This window comes from Salvia miltiorrhiza, chromosome 4, assembly GCF_028751815.1.
Source record: "Salvia miltiorrhiza cultivar Shanhuang (shh) chromosome 4, IMPLAD_Smil_shh, whole genome shotgun sequence".
Taxonomy (NCBI): Eukaryota; Viridiplantae; Streptophyta; class Magnoliopsida; order Lamiales; family Lamiaceae; genus Salvia; species Salvia miltiorrhiza.
This window is the reverse complement of record NC_080390.1, coordinates 5,086,544-5,103,292: the sequence shown is the minus strand read 5'-3', so window position 1 is coordinate 5,103,292 and position 16,749 is coordinate 5,086,544. Positions and strand designations below refer to the sequence as shown.

The following is a 16,749-nucleotide window of genomic DNA, read 5'->3' as shown; positions in this document are numbered from 1 at the left end:
CGCTTTTATCTCCAAAACCACATTCTTTATTTCCCAGACTTTATTTTTCCAGTTTTATTCAAAATTTTTATTTAATTCAGTTCTTTCAATTGCTGTCTTTTTAATTATGTTTGTATTTTCTTTTGCTATGTCTTTTTAATTATGTTTATGTTTTTTTTGTTATGTCTAGCTAGGTTCTTTATCTTTTTTTTTTTAGCAGAAAAGAGTGAAAATTTCATTGAAAACGGTACCAGCGGTACCAAAGACGGGGAAACAAAGAGAAAAGAACCAAAAACAGAAGGGCCAAAACAACAAAGAAATCACAAAAAACCACCGAGCACTTCACAAAAAGAAACAACCGGACTTCCTCACAGCGCAGCTTCGAACCATCTCCTGAAATCCTTAGTAACTTTCTGCACGTTGTTAATCGCCATCCAGCTCCACAGTCTTGATTTAAGTTCCGCTTCAATTCTTTTAGTATTCCATACTCCTTGCTGAAATTTGCATTCGTTTCTCGTCTTCCAAATACACCAAATCAGTCCCGACCAAACACCGATCAAAAACCTTTTATCTTTCTTGTTTCCAAGGTTAATGAAAGTATTAAAATGTTCGATCACCTTGCAGTGCATCGCCGTTTGTTTGCCAATCCATGAAAGCGTCGTATTCCACAGCTCCAAGGTCTTTTGACAGCCAAAGAAAATATGATCAACCGTCTCCATCGTCGACTTACAGAAAACGCAGAGAGCCTCCTGTTGTTGAATAGCTACCTTTCGTTTCAAGAGATTATCGCAAGTAGCCATTTTGCCTTTTAAAACTTTCCACGCTGTTGTAATCACTTTGGGTGGAGCAGGGGCTTTCCAAATGGAATAGAATTCACTCACCTTTCTCCTGTTGGTATCAATTCTGCCGTCGGTACTAATGGTTTTGTAAGCTGACTTAACCGAAAATTCTTCGTCTTTAGAGGCTTTCCAAATCCATTTATCTGATTTTATTTCTGAAATTCGGACTTGGCTGATGAGGTTAAGAATCCGCTGCTCCTGAATTTTCTCCCTATCCATCAGTTCCCTGTTCCATTGAAGTCTCCACACCCACTCTCCGTCCCTCCACTCCCCCATGCTCGAGATCGACCCATCTTGATTACTGTTGAGGCGAAATAATCTTGGGAAAACCTCTGATAAAGTGGCCTCTCCAACCCACAAGTGATGCCAAAACAGAAAATCTGCTCCGTCTCCCACTTGAATTACCAGATTGTCCCTGATCCACTTTCCTTTCGGACCCCAGCTCAAGCTCAAAACATTCCTCCACCAGCCTGTTCTCGAGGTACTGCTCCCCTTCAATCTAAATCCGCCGTCATCCCACGTGATCTCCCCCTGGCAGAGCCTAACCACCCGCGCCCATAGCGCCTCCTTATCTAACAAATATCGCCATATCCACTTTGCCAAAAGAGCCGAGTTGAACCAATCCAAATTTTTAAGCCCAAGACCCCCGTCCCCATGGTCGCGACAAAGATCCTCCCACTTGACCCAACAAATTTTCTTCTCCTCCACTCCTCCCCCCCACAAGAACTTGCACATTATTGATCTGATTTCAGCCAACACTTTTTTTGGAAATTTAGAAAACGAAAGAAGATAAATTGGTAAAGATAGCAGCACAGACCGCAATAGGGTAACTCTTCCGGCGAAAGAAATTTTTCTAACTTTCCAACTCATGATCTTTCTTTTAACTTTCTCCACCATATAAGACCAATCCGTCGCTCTTGAGAGGTGGCCTCCGATCTTAACTCCAAGGTAGCTAAGCGGAAAAGAGCCAACAGTACAGTTAAGGAGAGATGCCATTGCAGATTTTGAGTCTTCGTTGATGTTGACCCCTGAAATGCAGCTTTTCTCAAAGTTGACTGTCAAGCCTGAGATAACTTCAAAAATCTTGAGGATACTCTTGAGAGCTCTAGCATTTTCGATCTTCTCCGAGGTAAGAAACACCGTGTCATCTGCATATTGAAGATGTGACAAATTAAAATCTCCATTACCGACTTTAAAAGGATCCAAAAGACCCCTCTGGGCTGCTCTTTCCGTGAGAATGTTCAATCCCTCCGCCACAACAAGAAAAAGAAAAGGTGACAGGGGATCACCCTGCCGGATCCCACGTTCAAGTTGGAATTCCCCTGAAGGACTCCCATTAACCAGGACGTTAGAAGTCGCCGAACTGAGACAGCAGAAAATCCATCGTCTCCATCTGGAGCTAAAATTCATCATTTCGAGCATCTTATCCAAAAAAGCCCACTCAACCGTATCGTAAGCTTTGGCAAAATCAGCTTTGAACAAAACGAGCCCTTTCCTCTTTTTCTTAGCGTGATTAATCAGCTCATTCAGCACTACCACCCCGTCAAGAATGTACCTCCCTTCCACGAAAGCGCTTTGATGCTCCGAAATAATGTCCTTAAGAACTTGCTTCATTCTGGCAGCAAGTACTTTGGCAATCACTTTGTATAAGCAACTAATAAGTGAAATGGGTCTGAAATCCCTTAAATCAGTTGCCGCGGTTTTTTTGGGGATCAAGACCACAAAAGATGAATTGCATCCTCTCACCAATTTGCCATTCGCATGAAAATCTATCAAAGTCTTGATCAGATCTTCTTTAATAATCCCCCAACAACTCTTCATAAACATGAATTAAACCCATCCGGTCCCGGACTCTTTCCGCTGTCGCAGTTCCACACCGCCTCCTTGATCTCTTCTTCGGAAAAAGGTCTGTCTAACCACTCTCTTGTAGTATCCGAGAGCTTCCGGTTAACAAAATCAGCTGGCAAAGTCAAACAATCTTTGTGCCTTGTCTTGAATTGTGTTTGGAAGTGTTCCTTGACAAGTCTTTTCACTTCAGCTGGCTCCTCGATCCAGGCTCCATCCACGGACAGACCCGAGATTTCATTCTTAGCTCTTCTCCCGTTGATAGCCTTATGAAAAAGGCTACTGTTCAGATCCCCGTCTCTTAACCATCTATTGCGTGCTCTTTGGGAAAGTGTGCTGTCCCGGTGCTGAATTTGTATGAGCAGGTTTGCTTCCGCTTCACTTCTCATGGTAGCTTCTTCGTCGTCCAGACCGAACACGTCATCAATGGAGTCCCACTTGGAAATCTCATCTTTCAGTTTTGAGATATTCTCTTCCACGATCCCAAAACCCGACCTGCTCCATTCCTTTAAATCCTCTTTAAGTCTTTTGATTTTCTCTTTGAAGACAAAGCTGCTCCATCCAGAGATGCCTCCTCGTTGCCAAGAATTTGTAACCACTTCTTCGAAATCTTGATGCTTAGTCCAGGCGTTGATGAACCTAAACGGTTTCGGTCCCCAGTCCACCCTTTTTGTTTCCAAAAGAATAGGGCAGTGGTCTGAGACCGATCTTTGGAGCCCTCTTGCCTTCGTGTGAGTCCAAACTGCCAGCCACTCTTCATTAACCAAAAATCTGTCCAATTTAGATTTGCACTGTCCTTGTGGTTGATACCACATGAACGATCTAGCTTGGAGTCTTATTTCTTCCAACCCACATCTTCTCACGAAATGATCGAACATCTGAACATCTCTTGCCGAAAACTGAATGCCCCTTCCAACTCGTTCAGATCGATTTCTAATCGAGTTAAAATCACCTCCGATACAAACACAAAGGTCCTTGTTCTGCCTCACCACCGATTCCAGTCTATCCCATAGCTGTTCTCTTTCCTGAAGACGTTGAGGAGCGTACACATTTACCAAGCAACATCGCGTATTCCCTGCTTTCCACACTCCGTTCACAATTAAAGCGCCTGGCATTTCCCACTGACTTGAGCAATAAAAATTAGCCGAGTTCCATATAAATAAAATTCCCCCCGACCTACCCTCCGCGTTGCGAATTGCATAGTCAAAACCATCAGAACCCCAAATACTTTTTACTTCCACATCCCCTAGCCTTTCCAGTTTCGTTTCTTGAATGAAGCAAACATCAATTCCAAATTTTTGAATCAACTCTCTAACCTCCCTTTTTTTAACTCTACTTCACAGCCCTCTAATATTGAAAGACATCATCTTCATAAGGAACTATTTACCTGCTTCTCCTCGTCACCCCCACTTTCCTTCATGCCCACCATAACTTTTGCTATCTCCAAATCCCCAGCTGTAGATGAAAGGCCAAGTTGTTTTCCGAAGTCCCAGATTCTTCTACCTTCCTCGATTTGTGAATCTTCCGTCTCTGAGTTCTTTGTCGGATTGGAAATACCGCCTGTGAAGCCTCCTTCGTTCTCGCCATCCAGAGACAGAGAGGGAGTAGCTCTCCCAATTGCTGCTTTCCTCAAGAGCAATTTGGAGGATGGTAATTTCTTACTTCTATTGTGCAGCAAATTAAAGAGACCCATTTTGAAGGGAAATTCTCCCCCGATTTTTTTCCTCCTCTGTACCTGGCTTCTTTTTGATCTCTCTGCATCTACTCGATCAAGGCCTGAGGTTTCTTTCGAAATGGGTTGCTCGCACTGGGCCCCGCTTTCATTAAAAGAATTGGGCTCGGGCATCTGTTCATTTCCTCCTTTACTCGACCCCTCCCTTTCTTGCTCCGGCCCACATGGGCTTTCCACCACTTTGGGTCCTGCAATATCAATATTAGGAAAACGGCCCATTGAGATTTGTAAATTATCAACAGTTGGCCCATCATGGCAGAGTGACTCTTTCACGAGATCTGCCTCTTCCAAAACTTCATGCCGCTTCGAAAACTCCCCACTTGGGTCCCCCGCGCCGTTACAATCTTGAACATTTTGTATTGGGAACTGTCGCTCCCATGATTGCTCATGAGCCGCGTGCAAGTAATCATCCTCGGGAGTCGGAAGGACGGCTGTATCCTGGGTGGAACACGAGAGGTTTGCATGAAACGTCGGAAAAGGGCCTAACACGCCTCTACTCTGGTTGAGGATCGAATCTCCGATGATCTGAGCGGCCGCCGGAGATTCAGAAAGCTCCTCCTCATCTTCTTCATCTCCGAAGCTCTCTTCTTCGGATAAGACCACCTCGTCCTTATCTTGTAGCTTACCAGACATGTAAAACTCGTCCACCTCCTCCACTCGAACCTTGAAATGAGCTCCGTTAATCTTGCACTCAATTACCTTATTGATCGATGCTAGACCAGTGGAAATTTGGATAAAAGCCATGTCCAGACGTTCTTTAGATTTTGTGAGTTCATGTATCTTGAGAACCATTCCCATGCGAGCCCCGAAGGCCTCGAAAAATCTGGGATTCCACGCTTGTAATGGGACCCCCGTCCATCTGGTCCAAACCATTCTAGAGTTTGTAAATAGTTAACTGAATTCATGTGATTAATTTGATAATATTTTTTTGCCTTCCAGTTTATGATTCATAATTCCTGGTGCTTGAGTTCTTGTGAATTATCTGATCAATAGTTTGCATGTGTAGCTATTCGGTTTGAGACCTGACGGAGATAACTGTTTAGCGGATTCAGAAATGTATGATATGATTTTAACCTTGAGACCTGACGGAGATAGATGGATCATAGAAAGCTATTCTTAGGAGCTATTAGGCTATGTTTATCAGCAACCATCCAACCACCCAACCATCTTCAATATTTAATTAATTTCTCTCTCTTCCACATCACTATATTTATCCCAACCCAACCACCTCTATTTTTGTTGATTTATCAATGACCACCCCAACCACCCAACCACAACATTATATATAATTATTTTATTATTATTTTTAATCATAATAATTTTAATAATATTAAATATTATTCTTGAGTGGAATTTTCATGAGTGAGATCATATGGAAATTGAGGGTTTGAACCAGATTCAAAAACTTGGCTATCAATATTATCAAGATTAGGATAATAATCTTGGGAGTTTGAGAAATTTTGAGGATTCTCAAAAAAATTTCTAGGATCCATTGCGAAAAGTGAAAAAATGCTAGTGAGTATGAATATAACAAGTGAGGTCTATTTATAGAGATATTAAAAATTATGAATTTTAATATATATATATATATATATATATATAATATTAAAATTTAATCTTAATATCTAAATTTAAAATATCCAATCAATAAAATAATGCCACATCATCAAAATTTCACCCCAAAAGCAAAGAGACCACCCGGTCTCATTTCTATTCCCAGCCGACCTCGGTTGGTTGCCTCCACAATAATCAAGCCAATTTTTTCTTTTTGTTTAATGCACTTTAATGATGTGTGCGGTCGACCAAAGGCAACATGGTTGCTGTTATAGGCAGTCTTAGGAGTTAATAGATTGTCTTGAGACATGACGAAGATAGATAATTTATTAATCTACGATCTTTGCTGCTCTGACGAGAGTATTTGATTAAATGTGTGATCTTTTATCATAACTGGATTAAACTGATAAATAGATTAATAGATTGACTGTGTGAATTTGGTTAATGACTTTACTTCCCTAGGATCAATTGTTTTATTATTTGATTTTATATTCGTTTATTGTTTGCTTTACTTTAATTTTCGTTCATTCATTTTATCTGCTTGCCTGAATATTGTGATAGTTTAAATTGGAATTACTTAGGGTAGTTTCGATTATCAGTCCTTGTAGTTGTAGTATGTAGATACGATACTCTGCTTACTATTTATGTGCTATAATGTTCTAGATAAAAAAATTGCTATAAATAACATCACCTCATCTTAACATTTTCGAAGACGCTCGTGAAACCGTAGCATATAAAACACACAAGAGAAAAATATTTGTCTACATAATTACCAATCTTGTTTAATACGTAGAAGTTTTCACCGCTGATATTGTTTATTGTAAAAAGTGAAAACCAAAGGTTAAGCTTCTTGCACGCCATTTTAATTTTTTAAACTTCTTATTATAAAGACATCAAATGAATAATTACTTAGTAGTTAGCTTGATTAAATAATTATTTCTTTACTAGTGGATCTCACACTCGTTGAAAAGACCAGAATGAAACTGTGTGAACACGTAATTTTGTCTTCGTCGAATAATTGGCAACAATATGTATTTTGTCTTAGATATGAACCAAGCAAACATATTTTTCTATGGCTTATACTTTATATGCAATATAGGTGAAATTTAAACAGCTTGCGAAGTTACCAAATAAATGGGAAATTAAGTATATACTTTGTAGTAATGTTAAAATAAAATGTTACTACTAAATGGAGTAATTTGTTTAAGCAGTTTAGAATATTTCCTCCCCTTGATACTTTACAGTTGTTTTCTTTTAAGATCTGAGAAGGTATAAAAAAATAACGATAATTAATATATCTATACAATAGTTGTATTTAATTCCATATTCAGGCTTTTCTTCTTAAAGCTGAAAATTTGGTTGTATCATGAGTTGAGTTTTTCTCTTTTTCCGTCATAAAATCGAGATGGATTTCTGGAAAATCCTCTGCCCCGGCGCGAGAATCGCGAGAGGATCGTAGGCCGATTTCCTCTGTGCAAAGATCTCCCACCGCGCCCCGAAATGGGCCCGCCATTCCTCCTGCGTTTTGTAGTGCGGCAGATACTGCTTCACTCCCAGCTCCGCCGCATCGCAGAAATTCAAGATTCTCCTGTTCTGATTCAGCAGATTCTGCAGCCCCTCGCTCTCCGCCGCGTGCGGGAGGAACGCCACCAGGTAGAACACGTCTTCATCCGGCGTCACGAACGAAGTTCTGTTGTCCCACCTGGAGGAATTCAAAACGATCACAATCTGTTCGACGAAATGTCTGAACCAAAAAAAAAAACCAGTCTTTGAGGCGATGAATGATTACTTTGATTTGTTTAGTGGGTAGATGAGGACGGGGCCGTTGTTGGTGTCGGTTAGAATGTTGCCGAAGACGCCGTCGGCGAAGGTGTGGATTTTGGAGCGCGGCACGAGGAGATTGAGCCATGGGTGTGGGAGATCCCACAGCCCTTTTGATCGCATTTTGAGCTCTGCTGCATGGACCCTGTCCAAGAATTCCACATATGAAACTTGTGTAACAAACAGTGTTGATGGGATGTAGCTTAATTCAGATAATAACCACTTAATTTCCTGCACAACAACAAAATGAATCAAGATTTCTACACATTAGGTGATCTTTGTTGTTTGTATGGGAAAATCTAACCTTATCTATGTCAGCTTCGTCATCAGGATTGAAGTTCTTGGTGAGCTCAAGGCAGAAGAGAGTCCTTCCATCCGACACAAAGTGGCTGGCTTGATCCGGGTCTTGTGGGTTGAATGAGGATCGCCAGTTGTTGATGAGACCGGTCCGGTTCACGATGACCAGCCCTTCGATGTAGTCGAACGTCTTCTCCGCCGATATCAGCCGCTCTTGGTCCCTAGCGAAGGTTGCGAAATCCGAGTACAGAACCCTGATCCATTTCACCTGAACCACTGCAGACTTTAGCAAATACTATGTGTTTCTTGTTGAGTTGAGTTGTGGTATTAGTAAAAGAGGTTACCATCTTTGGCGCGGGCTCGAGGGAGATTCTTGCTCTGGTAATGATCCCGAATTGGCCGAGGCCGCCGAGGACGGCGTGGAAGAGGTCAGCATTGTTGTCGTCGGAGCAAACGACGAGGTCCCCCTTGCCGGTGATGACCTCGAGCTGGCGGACATTGCTGATTTGGGGGCCGTGGCGGAAGGCCTGACCGCTAATGCCGGCATTGGACAAGGTGCCTCCGACGGTGAGGTGGAGGTAGTCGGTCCAGGATTTGGGGGCGAGGCCGTGTTTGAGGCAGTGGTGGAGGACATTGATCCAGAGCTCGCCGGCGGGGGTGTCCACGTAGGGGGAGGAGGGGCCGCCCTTGACGAGGTGCATTTCATGGGGGCCGCGGAGGGATTCCATGTTGACGACGATCCCCTGCGGAGCCTGGGCCTGGCCCTGCAGGGAGTGCCCGTGGCCCCGGGCGGCCACGGTCAGGGACGCGGCGGGCCCCATCTGCCACACGTGCTTGATGGTGGCCGCCACGTCCGAGGCCTTCTTCGGGTGGAGGACGGCCCAGGGGAGGGAATGGAGCTGGTTGCCGAAGTCCCGGGCCGCGAACTCGTTGCCGGAGAAGGCAAAATGGCCGTGGACCGGGATCGGGATGGGGGCGGCGGAGAGGGGGAGGGAGAGAAGCATGCAGCATAGCAACAAAACAATATTACTATTGAGATTGCCAAACATGTTTGTTTTTCTACAAGTCCAAGGAATTGTTTTGTTTTTCTCCCAAGTTAAAAAGGAAAAAAGAAAAGGTTGTTGTTGTTGTTGTTGTTGTGGAGTTTGAGGAGGGAAGGGAGGGGGATTTAAAGAGGTTGGATTGGAGTTGGAGAGTCAACCAATCTTCAGTGTTAAGAATCCGTATCAAGACTGCCTACTTGGATGGGTTTCATTTCACTACAAACTTTTTTTTTTTTTAAGAGTTCTTGCGTTTACCAAGTTGAAACAAAATAAAAGAAAAAAGAAAAGAAAGTCACAAGAAAGAGAGATTTTGATAGATCTTGTTGCTTTTGGACACAGTTGCCACAAGATTTTTCCCCTTTTCGCATCAAGGACAAGATTGCCTTTAATCCAATCCTAATATATATTTTTTATTTTTATTTTAACCAAAGCTTATGAGTATGGATGATCTTGCCATTTATGGAACGTGATCTTTTTGAGGCTGTCAGTAAGCTGTAATCCCACTTTGCTAAAACATGGTTTGTATGTGTGAAATGAAAATTGGATCTTGGTTTGAATTATATGAGGAGGATGGCATTGGCACGTGAAGTCGAAAACGTTTTTTTGGCCTCATTTTAATTGTTATTTGGGACCTCTTTTATGCAAAGAAAGAAATGAGGTGAGTTCATGGCAACACATGAACATGATGATGAGATGGACCACATACATACATACATACATATATCAAAGTTGAAACAAACACGTTTTACAAGTCTTGAATCGAAACACGCTTACTTTTTTCTTCAATTCATTATCTCTTCCTCCTTTTTTTTTTCATAAAATCATGTTTATATATTGGGACACGGTGGCTGTTGTGGGATAAAATTCTTTGTGGGAAATCGAGGTAGATACAGTATGGTTGAGAGCAGAGATATTATTCTGTCCTTTGAAAGCACAAGAAATATGGTCCCAAACCAGAGAGAGAGAGAGAGAGAGAGAGAGTCAAATTAGTAATATTCCGATGAGAGAGAGAGTGAGACAGAGTGATGGCCATCAATCTTAATTTAATTAAGAGGGGGAACAATCTGCTTTGAAAAGGAAAACATAAGCAGTGAGCAAAATAGTTTATTCTTTCTTTTACTAAATCTTTCAGCAGTCATAGCTCTATGTTTGTCTCCCACCTTTTGCTTTGGTTTGCCTATCAGAATACACACACACATATATATAGAGTATTGTTATCATGATATACTTGCAAATCAATAGTTAAATTAATGGAGTATAAATTAAACTACAAATAACCAAACTAATGAAAATACAATCCAGGCATTATCGGTATGACTTGAACCAATAATTTATTACAAGCTATAAATAATTTGGTGTCTCGACTCAACTACTGCCTCCGTCCCACAAAGCATGACACAGTTTCCTTTTTGGTCTGTCCCACGAAGCATGACACGTTTCTAAAAATAGTAAAAAATTTATCATTTATTCACATTTTCACTTTTTCACCTACCACACTTAACACACAAAATACCAATTTCTTAATTCTCGTGTCGAAAAGAAGTGTGTCATGCTTCATGGGACGGAGGGAGTACTAACTAAAGTATAAAATGTTGTATCTATACTTTTTTAAACCCTGCAACTTTTTTTCACAAGGGCTATGCTAATTAATGTTAGATTATTGAAAAGGGTGTTTGGAGTTATTGTTTTTTGTGGGTGGAAAAGTGTTGGGGAGTGAGTTTGTTGTGTCCTCTAGTGGGAGTTCAGGTGGAAAGGTTAAAACAAGACTAGGATTATATAACCTTTTGAACATACACACAATTATTTATTAATATTATTATTTTTATTAGTAGTCTTATGTATTGGGAACAATTAGTGTGCTAACAACTTAATTAATGACATAGTTAAGATTTGCTAGCAACTTTTCTTAGCAAAATTTATCTTGTTGTAACAAGATAAAGTCAACTGTATTAAACTCAAATAAAAACCAATTAGTAATTCAATGTATAGGAATGGAATCAATCCTTGATTCCTTTAACAACATGCAACTTCATGTGGGATGGGAGCCTAGGATTATTTATTCAATTGTAGTAAGTATATTTTTCTCACCCAAAAAGGTTGGTCTAAAAAACTTATACTACTATATATTCTCGAAACTAAACAAATCTCTATACATAATCTTGTTAAAACAAAATGATAAAATGGGGCCACACATGTAAAAAAAAAAAAAAAGCAAAGTGATTGTAGTAGACAACAAAGCATGGTAACCTCAAAGGGATCCTTATCAATGTCCCCAATCAAGATTCCAGTTATGCAGTCCTAGAATATTTAATTTTGCAAGTGCAATTATCTGCTGTAGATTTGCCACTCAATTTCATCAGATTTGTGTACTTTAATTTGATATAATGTATGAACTAGTAAGCCTAGCTAGCTACTCCCTTCCTATATATATTTAATTTATATTTGTATTTTGAATTTGTGGGTGAAAACCTAATCTTTAATTTGATTACATTTGCTTTCTAGAAGGAAACCGACCATCATTAAAGAAGTGGTAATGGTTAATTCCATCTTCATGCAAGGTCATAAAATACTTTACAATTATGCTATTTTTTAATCTAAAGTTGATCACTTGGTTGCTTCCCCTTACACGTATGGTGACTACTTTTGCCTTGATAATTCCACAAATCTTGTCATACAAAATCTATAATATATTCTTTAATTATCTCATCATCTACTGAAATTCACATATCTATTTTGCACATATGTTGATAAACTATCAATATTGCTAACTATCAAGAAAGTAGATGGATATATTTGATAGATTTTTTTCATCGTTAATTCATTATTAAGGTGATTAGTTTTATGTAATTGTTGCATGCATAACTTTTTCCCACAAATAATGTATCATGTCATGTGAGGGAAGCCAACCATTGCATCTAATGAATTTGATTGGTGATTTGGAGATGGCAATGAACCAATGTAAATTATGAATTGATCAGGGTATTAAATTAAAGTAGCACTAAGCAACAATATTAATTAGAGTGTTGTTATCGATGGGTAGGTAGGGCACATTTTGGATTAAATCATAACCTATGAAGGATTACGTGTAATCATTTTTTTTTCCTTATCATGTCCCCTTCACCACTTTCATCCCACTTAAATCAATGCCTTCGTGTCACATTTTTACCTATAAATTGATTTTATTTTTTTTTATCTTTATATCATCTCATGTCCATGGGGTCAAAACTTATCATTATCATTGCAAATTCAACACATGTTCCTTGTATAAATTTGTATATATGACACATTCAATAGTGTTAAAAACGGATTTGGGCAAAATAGTAAAAATTAATCCTCAATCTACCATCATAAATACATAATTAATATGCAATATTTACATTAAAATCAAATGAATTCTATTATTCATAAAACAAATGGTCCTTGCACTTAATAGAATGGACTAGATGTTGAACTCCTTAATATATATAGAAGTTATTGGTTGAATTGAACACAAAATTTGAATCTAAATCTTATATATAATTAATAAATACAAAAAAAAAAAAAAAAAAAACATCTCTCGTCAGTGTTTCGGGCTCTATGTCATTGGTCATGTTTGCCCGCCCTCAAAGCTACTGACAACTTATCTCTCAATATTTTGGGCATGTCATTGTTCATGTTTGCCCTCCCTCATAGATGATCCTACTTTTTACATAAAGATGATTCTATTCATAGCCCTCATTTTACTCCTTATAACCCCTTCTTTAAAATATTAATAATAATTAATTTAAAATTTACTATTTTATCCTTTAATCGTTCACAATAATTGCGTATATATGTGATCTATCGTCTTTCCCCAACTACATTTTCTCATTCTTCTTCAAATCCCCATTGCAATTCCTCAAATCTAAACCTTGTCCAATCGTAATTTCTTGTAGACTGGTACTTGAAATTACAGTTTAGATAGCTTCATCAACCACAACACCATAAGTCATATCGAGCACAGTCGCTCAGGAAAAGTTCTGCAAATCCTAGTGGCTTTAGAGAAATATCATCCATGGATTCTGATGGTATTGTATCCACACCAAAACTCATTGAGGAGATCCAAAAATTGTTGTAACCAAGCCTTTTCTTAAGGAGGGCAGTCGAAAAAGCTTTGTTTCTCAATCGAGCATTGCAAGGGAGAAGGCCTCGGCCCTCAGGAGTATCTGAGCTTATACACAACGATGATGATAAAATATAGGGTAAAATAGTAAACTTTTAATTAATTATTATTAGTATTTTAAAGAAGGGGCTATAAAGAGGAAAATGGAGATTATGAATAGAATCACCCTTTACAGAAAAAATTCAAAAACTTAAAGATGTGAAATTGATCGACAAAATCAATGTAAGAGATTTGAATCCAAATCAAAATATCACAAATATTTCAGTTAATTAATACTAAAATGCTAGTCCCTCCCATTTTAAATATCAGTCGTTTTACTATTTTACGCAATTTTTAGTGACAAAAACGTGTAAGCTAGATTCCATATATTAACCTCATTTAATGATACTTTTCAAAATAAATGTTTGACTGAGAAAATTAAAAAATAGGTAGGAGTATTAATAAAAGGATAAAAGAAGTGGTCCATTATCAAAGGTGGAAAAACGAACGAGAGGCAATTAATAGAGGTACGTAAATAAGTGAGATTAATTTTGGTATACATATAATACAAAGAGTGATGCTAACGGTCACATTATGGCCACCCATTACTTAAATACAAAAAAAAAAAAATATTGTTTAAAATAAAAATAAAATTTAGTTATTTTATTGTATTTTCTACATCGTAGTTATTTTTTTATAATTTTTCTGTAACTATTTTATTTTTATTAAAAAATAACTTTAAAATAACAAATGCAAAAAAAAAAGATTAAAAAATAAGTACAATATAAAGAATACAATAAAATAACTAAATCCTATTTTTATTTAAAAAAATAAATTAAATAAATCAAAATTTTCCCATTAAACTAGTTTTTTTTTTTTTTGAAAGGCCTATCAAATTAGTTATTGGGTGGCTGCATAGATTTGTTGAAAAGTAAAACCACATGTAAAATGAAAGTAATGAAAAATATAGTAGAGGTAGAGTAGAGATGTATATGCATGCATCAAATTGCATATTGAATATACAATAATATATATATATACGTGATCGATGCGATGAGACACACACACATATATATATATATATATATATATATATATATATATATATACATACAAAATTATAAGAAACAATTAAGAGATGGATGTGTGCATGTGTGTCCCAAATCTGGATATAAGTCCTGTGGTGATCTTGTAGCTAATAATGGGTGCACACCACATGCCCAATATTTTCCAAATTTTTTTGATTGACATTTCTTCATATATTTGGCACTTTGCACCTGACAACCTACAAAACAATTATGACATGATTACGAGTTTAGCAATTGGGAGACAAATTATACAAATAACTTACAATCAAGATAAGATCCAATACAACAATTTAATACAATTGGTCTATTAAGATTTGACATACCCCATTTCCCAAAACCTTAGTATATCAAAGCCTACAAACTCAACTAATATATGAAATCAAAGTTTCAATAACAATTTTACATTGAGTGTAACAATATTTAGGGTTCAAACTTCACGGCTGTCTATACCTTCAGACAAAATTTGGAGTACTACATATTAATGTGGTAGTTAATTTATTTGTGCTTGAGCACATCTATGAATATAGCTAGAGACTTCAAATTTCTATATAAATATGTATTAATGTATGTACGGGAGAATGTTTAAATGAGAACTTTTATTTAAAATGGAAATGGAGAATCATTCACAATTCTTCAAGTGTGTGGAGATCTATGGTGGAATGAATACAGCATTTGAATTCAAATTCTCGAAAGAGCGATTTTTTTTTTCAAATGCAGTATATTTCACTGCGAATGCAGTAATTTTATGTGCCCAGTTGCAATATTGTCACGTTCTCACCATAAATGCAATTTTTATAATAACCAACCTCCTTTGGTATGTACTAGCAGAAAGAACGTACGTTACGTGTAATTAATGTTATTTTAATTGATAATCTATTATTTAATAAAATCTTTTAATTCATTACTTTTATTAGATAATTTATTGAATGAATAAACGTATTTATAAGCCTTATCAATAGATTTATATTTTATAAATGTAATAATAAATTATAACAGAGGTAAAATAGGCAATCCATAAGTTGTGTCTTTATACTATTTTAGGCTCTTTTTCTATTAGTATAGATGTACAGAATATATCTTTATATGCACTCAATCTTCGTCAAACCATTAAATATATTTGATAGCTTCACGGAATGAACTAATGGACTTGAGCAACGATTTTATGTTTGAAAAATTATGAGTTTAAATTTTTATCACGTTTTCTATATCATGTGTTAACTTGTAGCTAGAGAGATTAAAAATTATAATGAGAATCAAAATTCAAAGTATGATGAAAGCTAGAGATGTTCAATTATTATGTAATTGTGTCTATTAGAAGATAATATCTAAATCCACGTCGGCAAATAGTTAGAGAAGTTAGTTAGTTAGCTTAAGATAAGTTAAGATAACTCTAAATTTTCTCTTTCTTTTAACAGTTGCTAAAATTTAAAAGAATGAATTTGGAATATAAATATTAAAAGGTTTGGGACGAGTTTGGATAATAAATCGAATACCTGTGACGTGGTTTGAGAAGATTTTGAAAATTTATTCCCAGGACCCATTTATATAAAATATTACTATTATTATTTTATACTAATATTTTTATTAATAATTATTGGTTATAATTTTTATTTTACTAATATAGTTCCGAAGGATTATATGAAAGGTTGACAGAAGATCTGAGAAGTTAAAACATCACATCTACTATATATTTTTTATGGATTAAAAAACTATTTTAGATTGTATAATTTCTAATTGATATTTAATCTTTCATTATTTCTAATTATTACTATTATTAAAATTTATTTTCAATTGTCCATTTTTTTATTGGGACAAATATTCAAGTATTATAACAATTCATATTTGATTATTTAAATATTTTATACATTTCGTTTGGTACGAATGATTAGGGTGTATAATATACATATGAGACCCTAATATCTTGTTTGGTTATAATTAATACAAAACATACGGCCCTTTATAAATCAAAAGATCAAAAATATTATACTGATTTGCCAGATTCTGTATATCACCCCCGGTGTGGTATAAGTAATACAAAAAGAGAAGGGGGACTTGGTTTGAAAAACATGGAATGGTTTAACAATGCTCTGATTTTGAAATGGCTTTGGAGATTCCTTGAGGATGACGGATCTTTGTGGATTAGAGTCATTAAGTCAATATACGCTGAACTGAAATGGGGAGAAGAAGAGACGCTGGAGAGAGGACGGCGGAGAACGGGTGGAGGTTGGTGGCCGAAAATTGTGGATCTAGGTGTTGGGAAAGCAAGTTCATGGTTTGCAAAAAACTTGAAAAGAAAGATCAGAGACGGAAGTAATACTAAATTCTGGCTTCAAGCATGGAAGGGGAAGCAGCCTTTTAAAGTCTTGTTTCCACGTCTTTTCCTCCTCAGCAATAATCAGAATGGGAATATTCGTGAAATGGAGGAATGGAT

At 37.2% G+C, this 16,749-nt stretch overlaps 2 protein-coding genes across 2 annotated transcripts; both read right to left on the bottom strand.

Moving 5' to 3' along the window:
* Positions 1-2,635: 2,635 nt before the first annotated feature.
* On the bottom strand, positions 2,636-5,268 carry LOC131022889 (uncharacterized). Its single transcript, XM_057952433.1, has 2 exons — positions 4,051-5,268; positions 2,636-3,688 (listed from the first exon to the last, which is right to left on the bottom strand). The coding sequence occupies exons 1-2, from the start codon at positions 5,266-5,268 to the stop codon at positions 2,636-2,638; spliced, it is 2,271 nt and encodes a 756-aa protein (XP_057808416.1).
* Positions 5,269-7,110: 1,842 nt separating this feature from the next.
* On the bottom strand, positions 7,111-9,394 carry LOC131022358 (cytokinin dehydrogenase 9-like). The gene is made up of 4 exons (XM_057951810.1): positions 8,412-9,394; positions 8,075-8,335; positions 7,739-8,001; positions 7,111-7,651 (listed from the first exon to the last, which is right to left on the bottom strand). The coding sequence occupies exons 1-4, from the start codon at positions 9,114-9,116 to the stop codon at positions 7,342-7,344; spliced, it is 1,539 nt and encodes a 512-aa protein (XP_057807793.1). The 5' UTR covers positions 9,117-9,394; the 3' UTR covers positions 7,111-7,341.
* Between the last annotated feature and the right edge of the window lie 7,355 nt (positions 9,395-16,749).

Bases quoted from the DNA above. Each gene is read 5' to 3' on its own strand.
- LOC131022889 (XM_057952433.1), bottom strand. From the start codon at position 5,268: ATGGTTTGGACCAGATGGACGGGGGTCCCATTACAAGCGTGGAATCCC. The intron at 3,689-4,050 runs GTAAATAGTTCC...CAACGTCTTCAG, and splicing joins GGGGTGACGAGGAGAAGCAG to GAAAGAGAACAGCTATGGGA.
- LOC131022358 (XM_057951810.1), bottom strand. From the start codon at position 9,116: ATGTTTGGCAATCTCAATAGTAATATTGTTTTGTTGCTATGCTGCATG. The intron at 8,336-8,411 runs GTAACCTCTTTT...GCAGTGGTTCAG, and splicing joins TCGAGCCCGCGCCAAAGATG to GTGAAATGGATCAGGGTTCT. The intron at 7,652-7,738 runs GTAATCATTCAT...GAATTCCTCCAG, and splicing joins TACCCACTAAACAAATCAAA to GTGGGACAACAGAACTTCGT.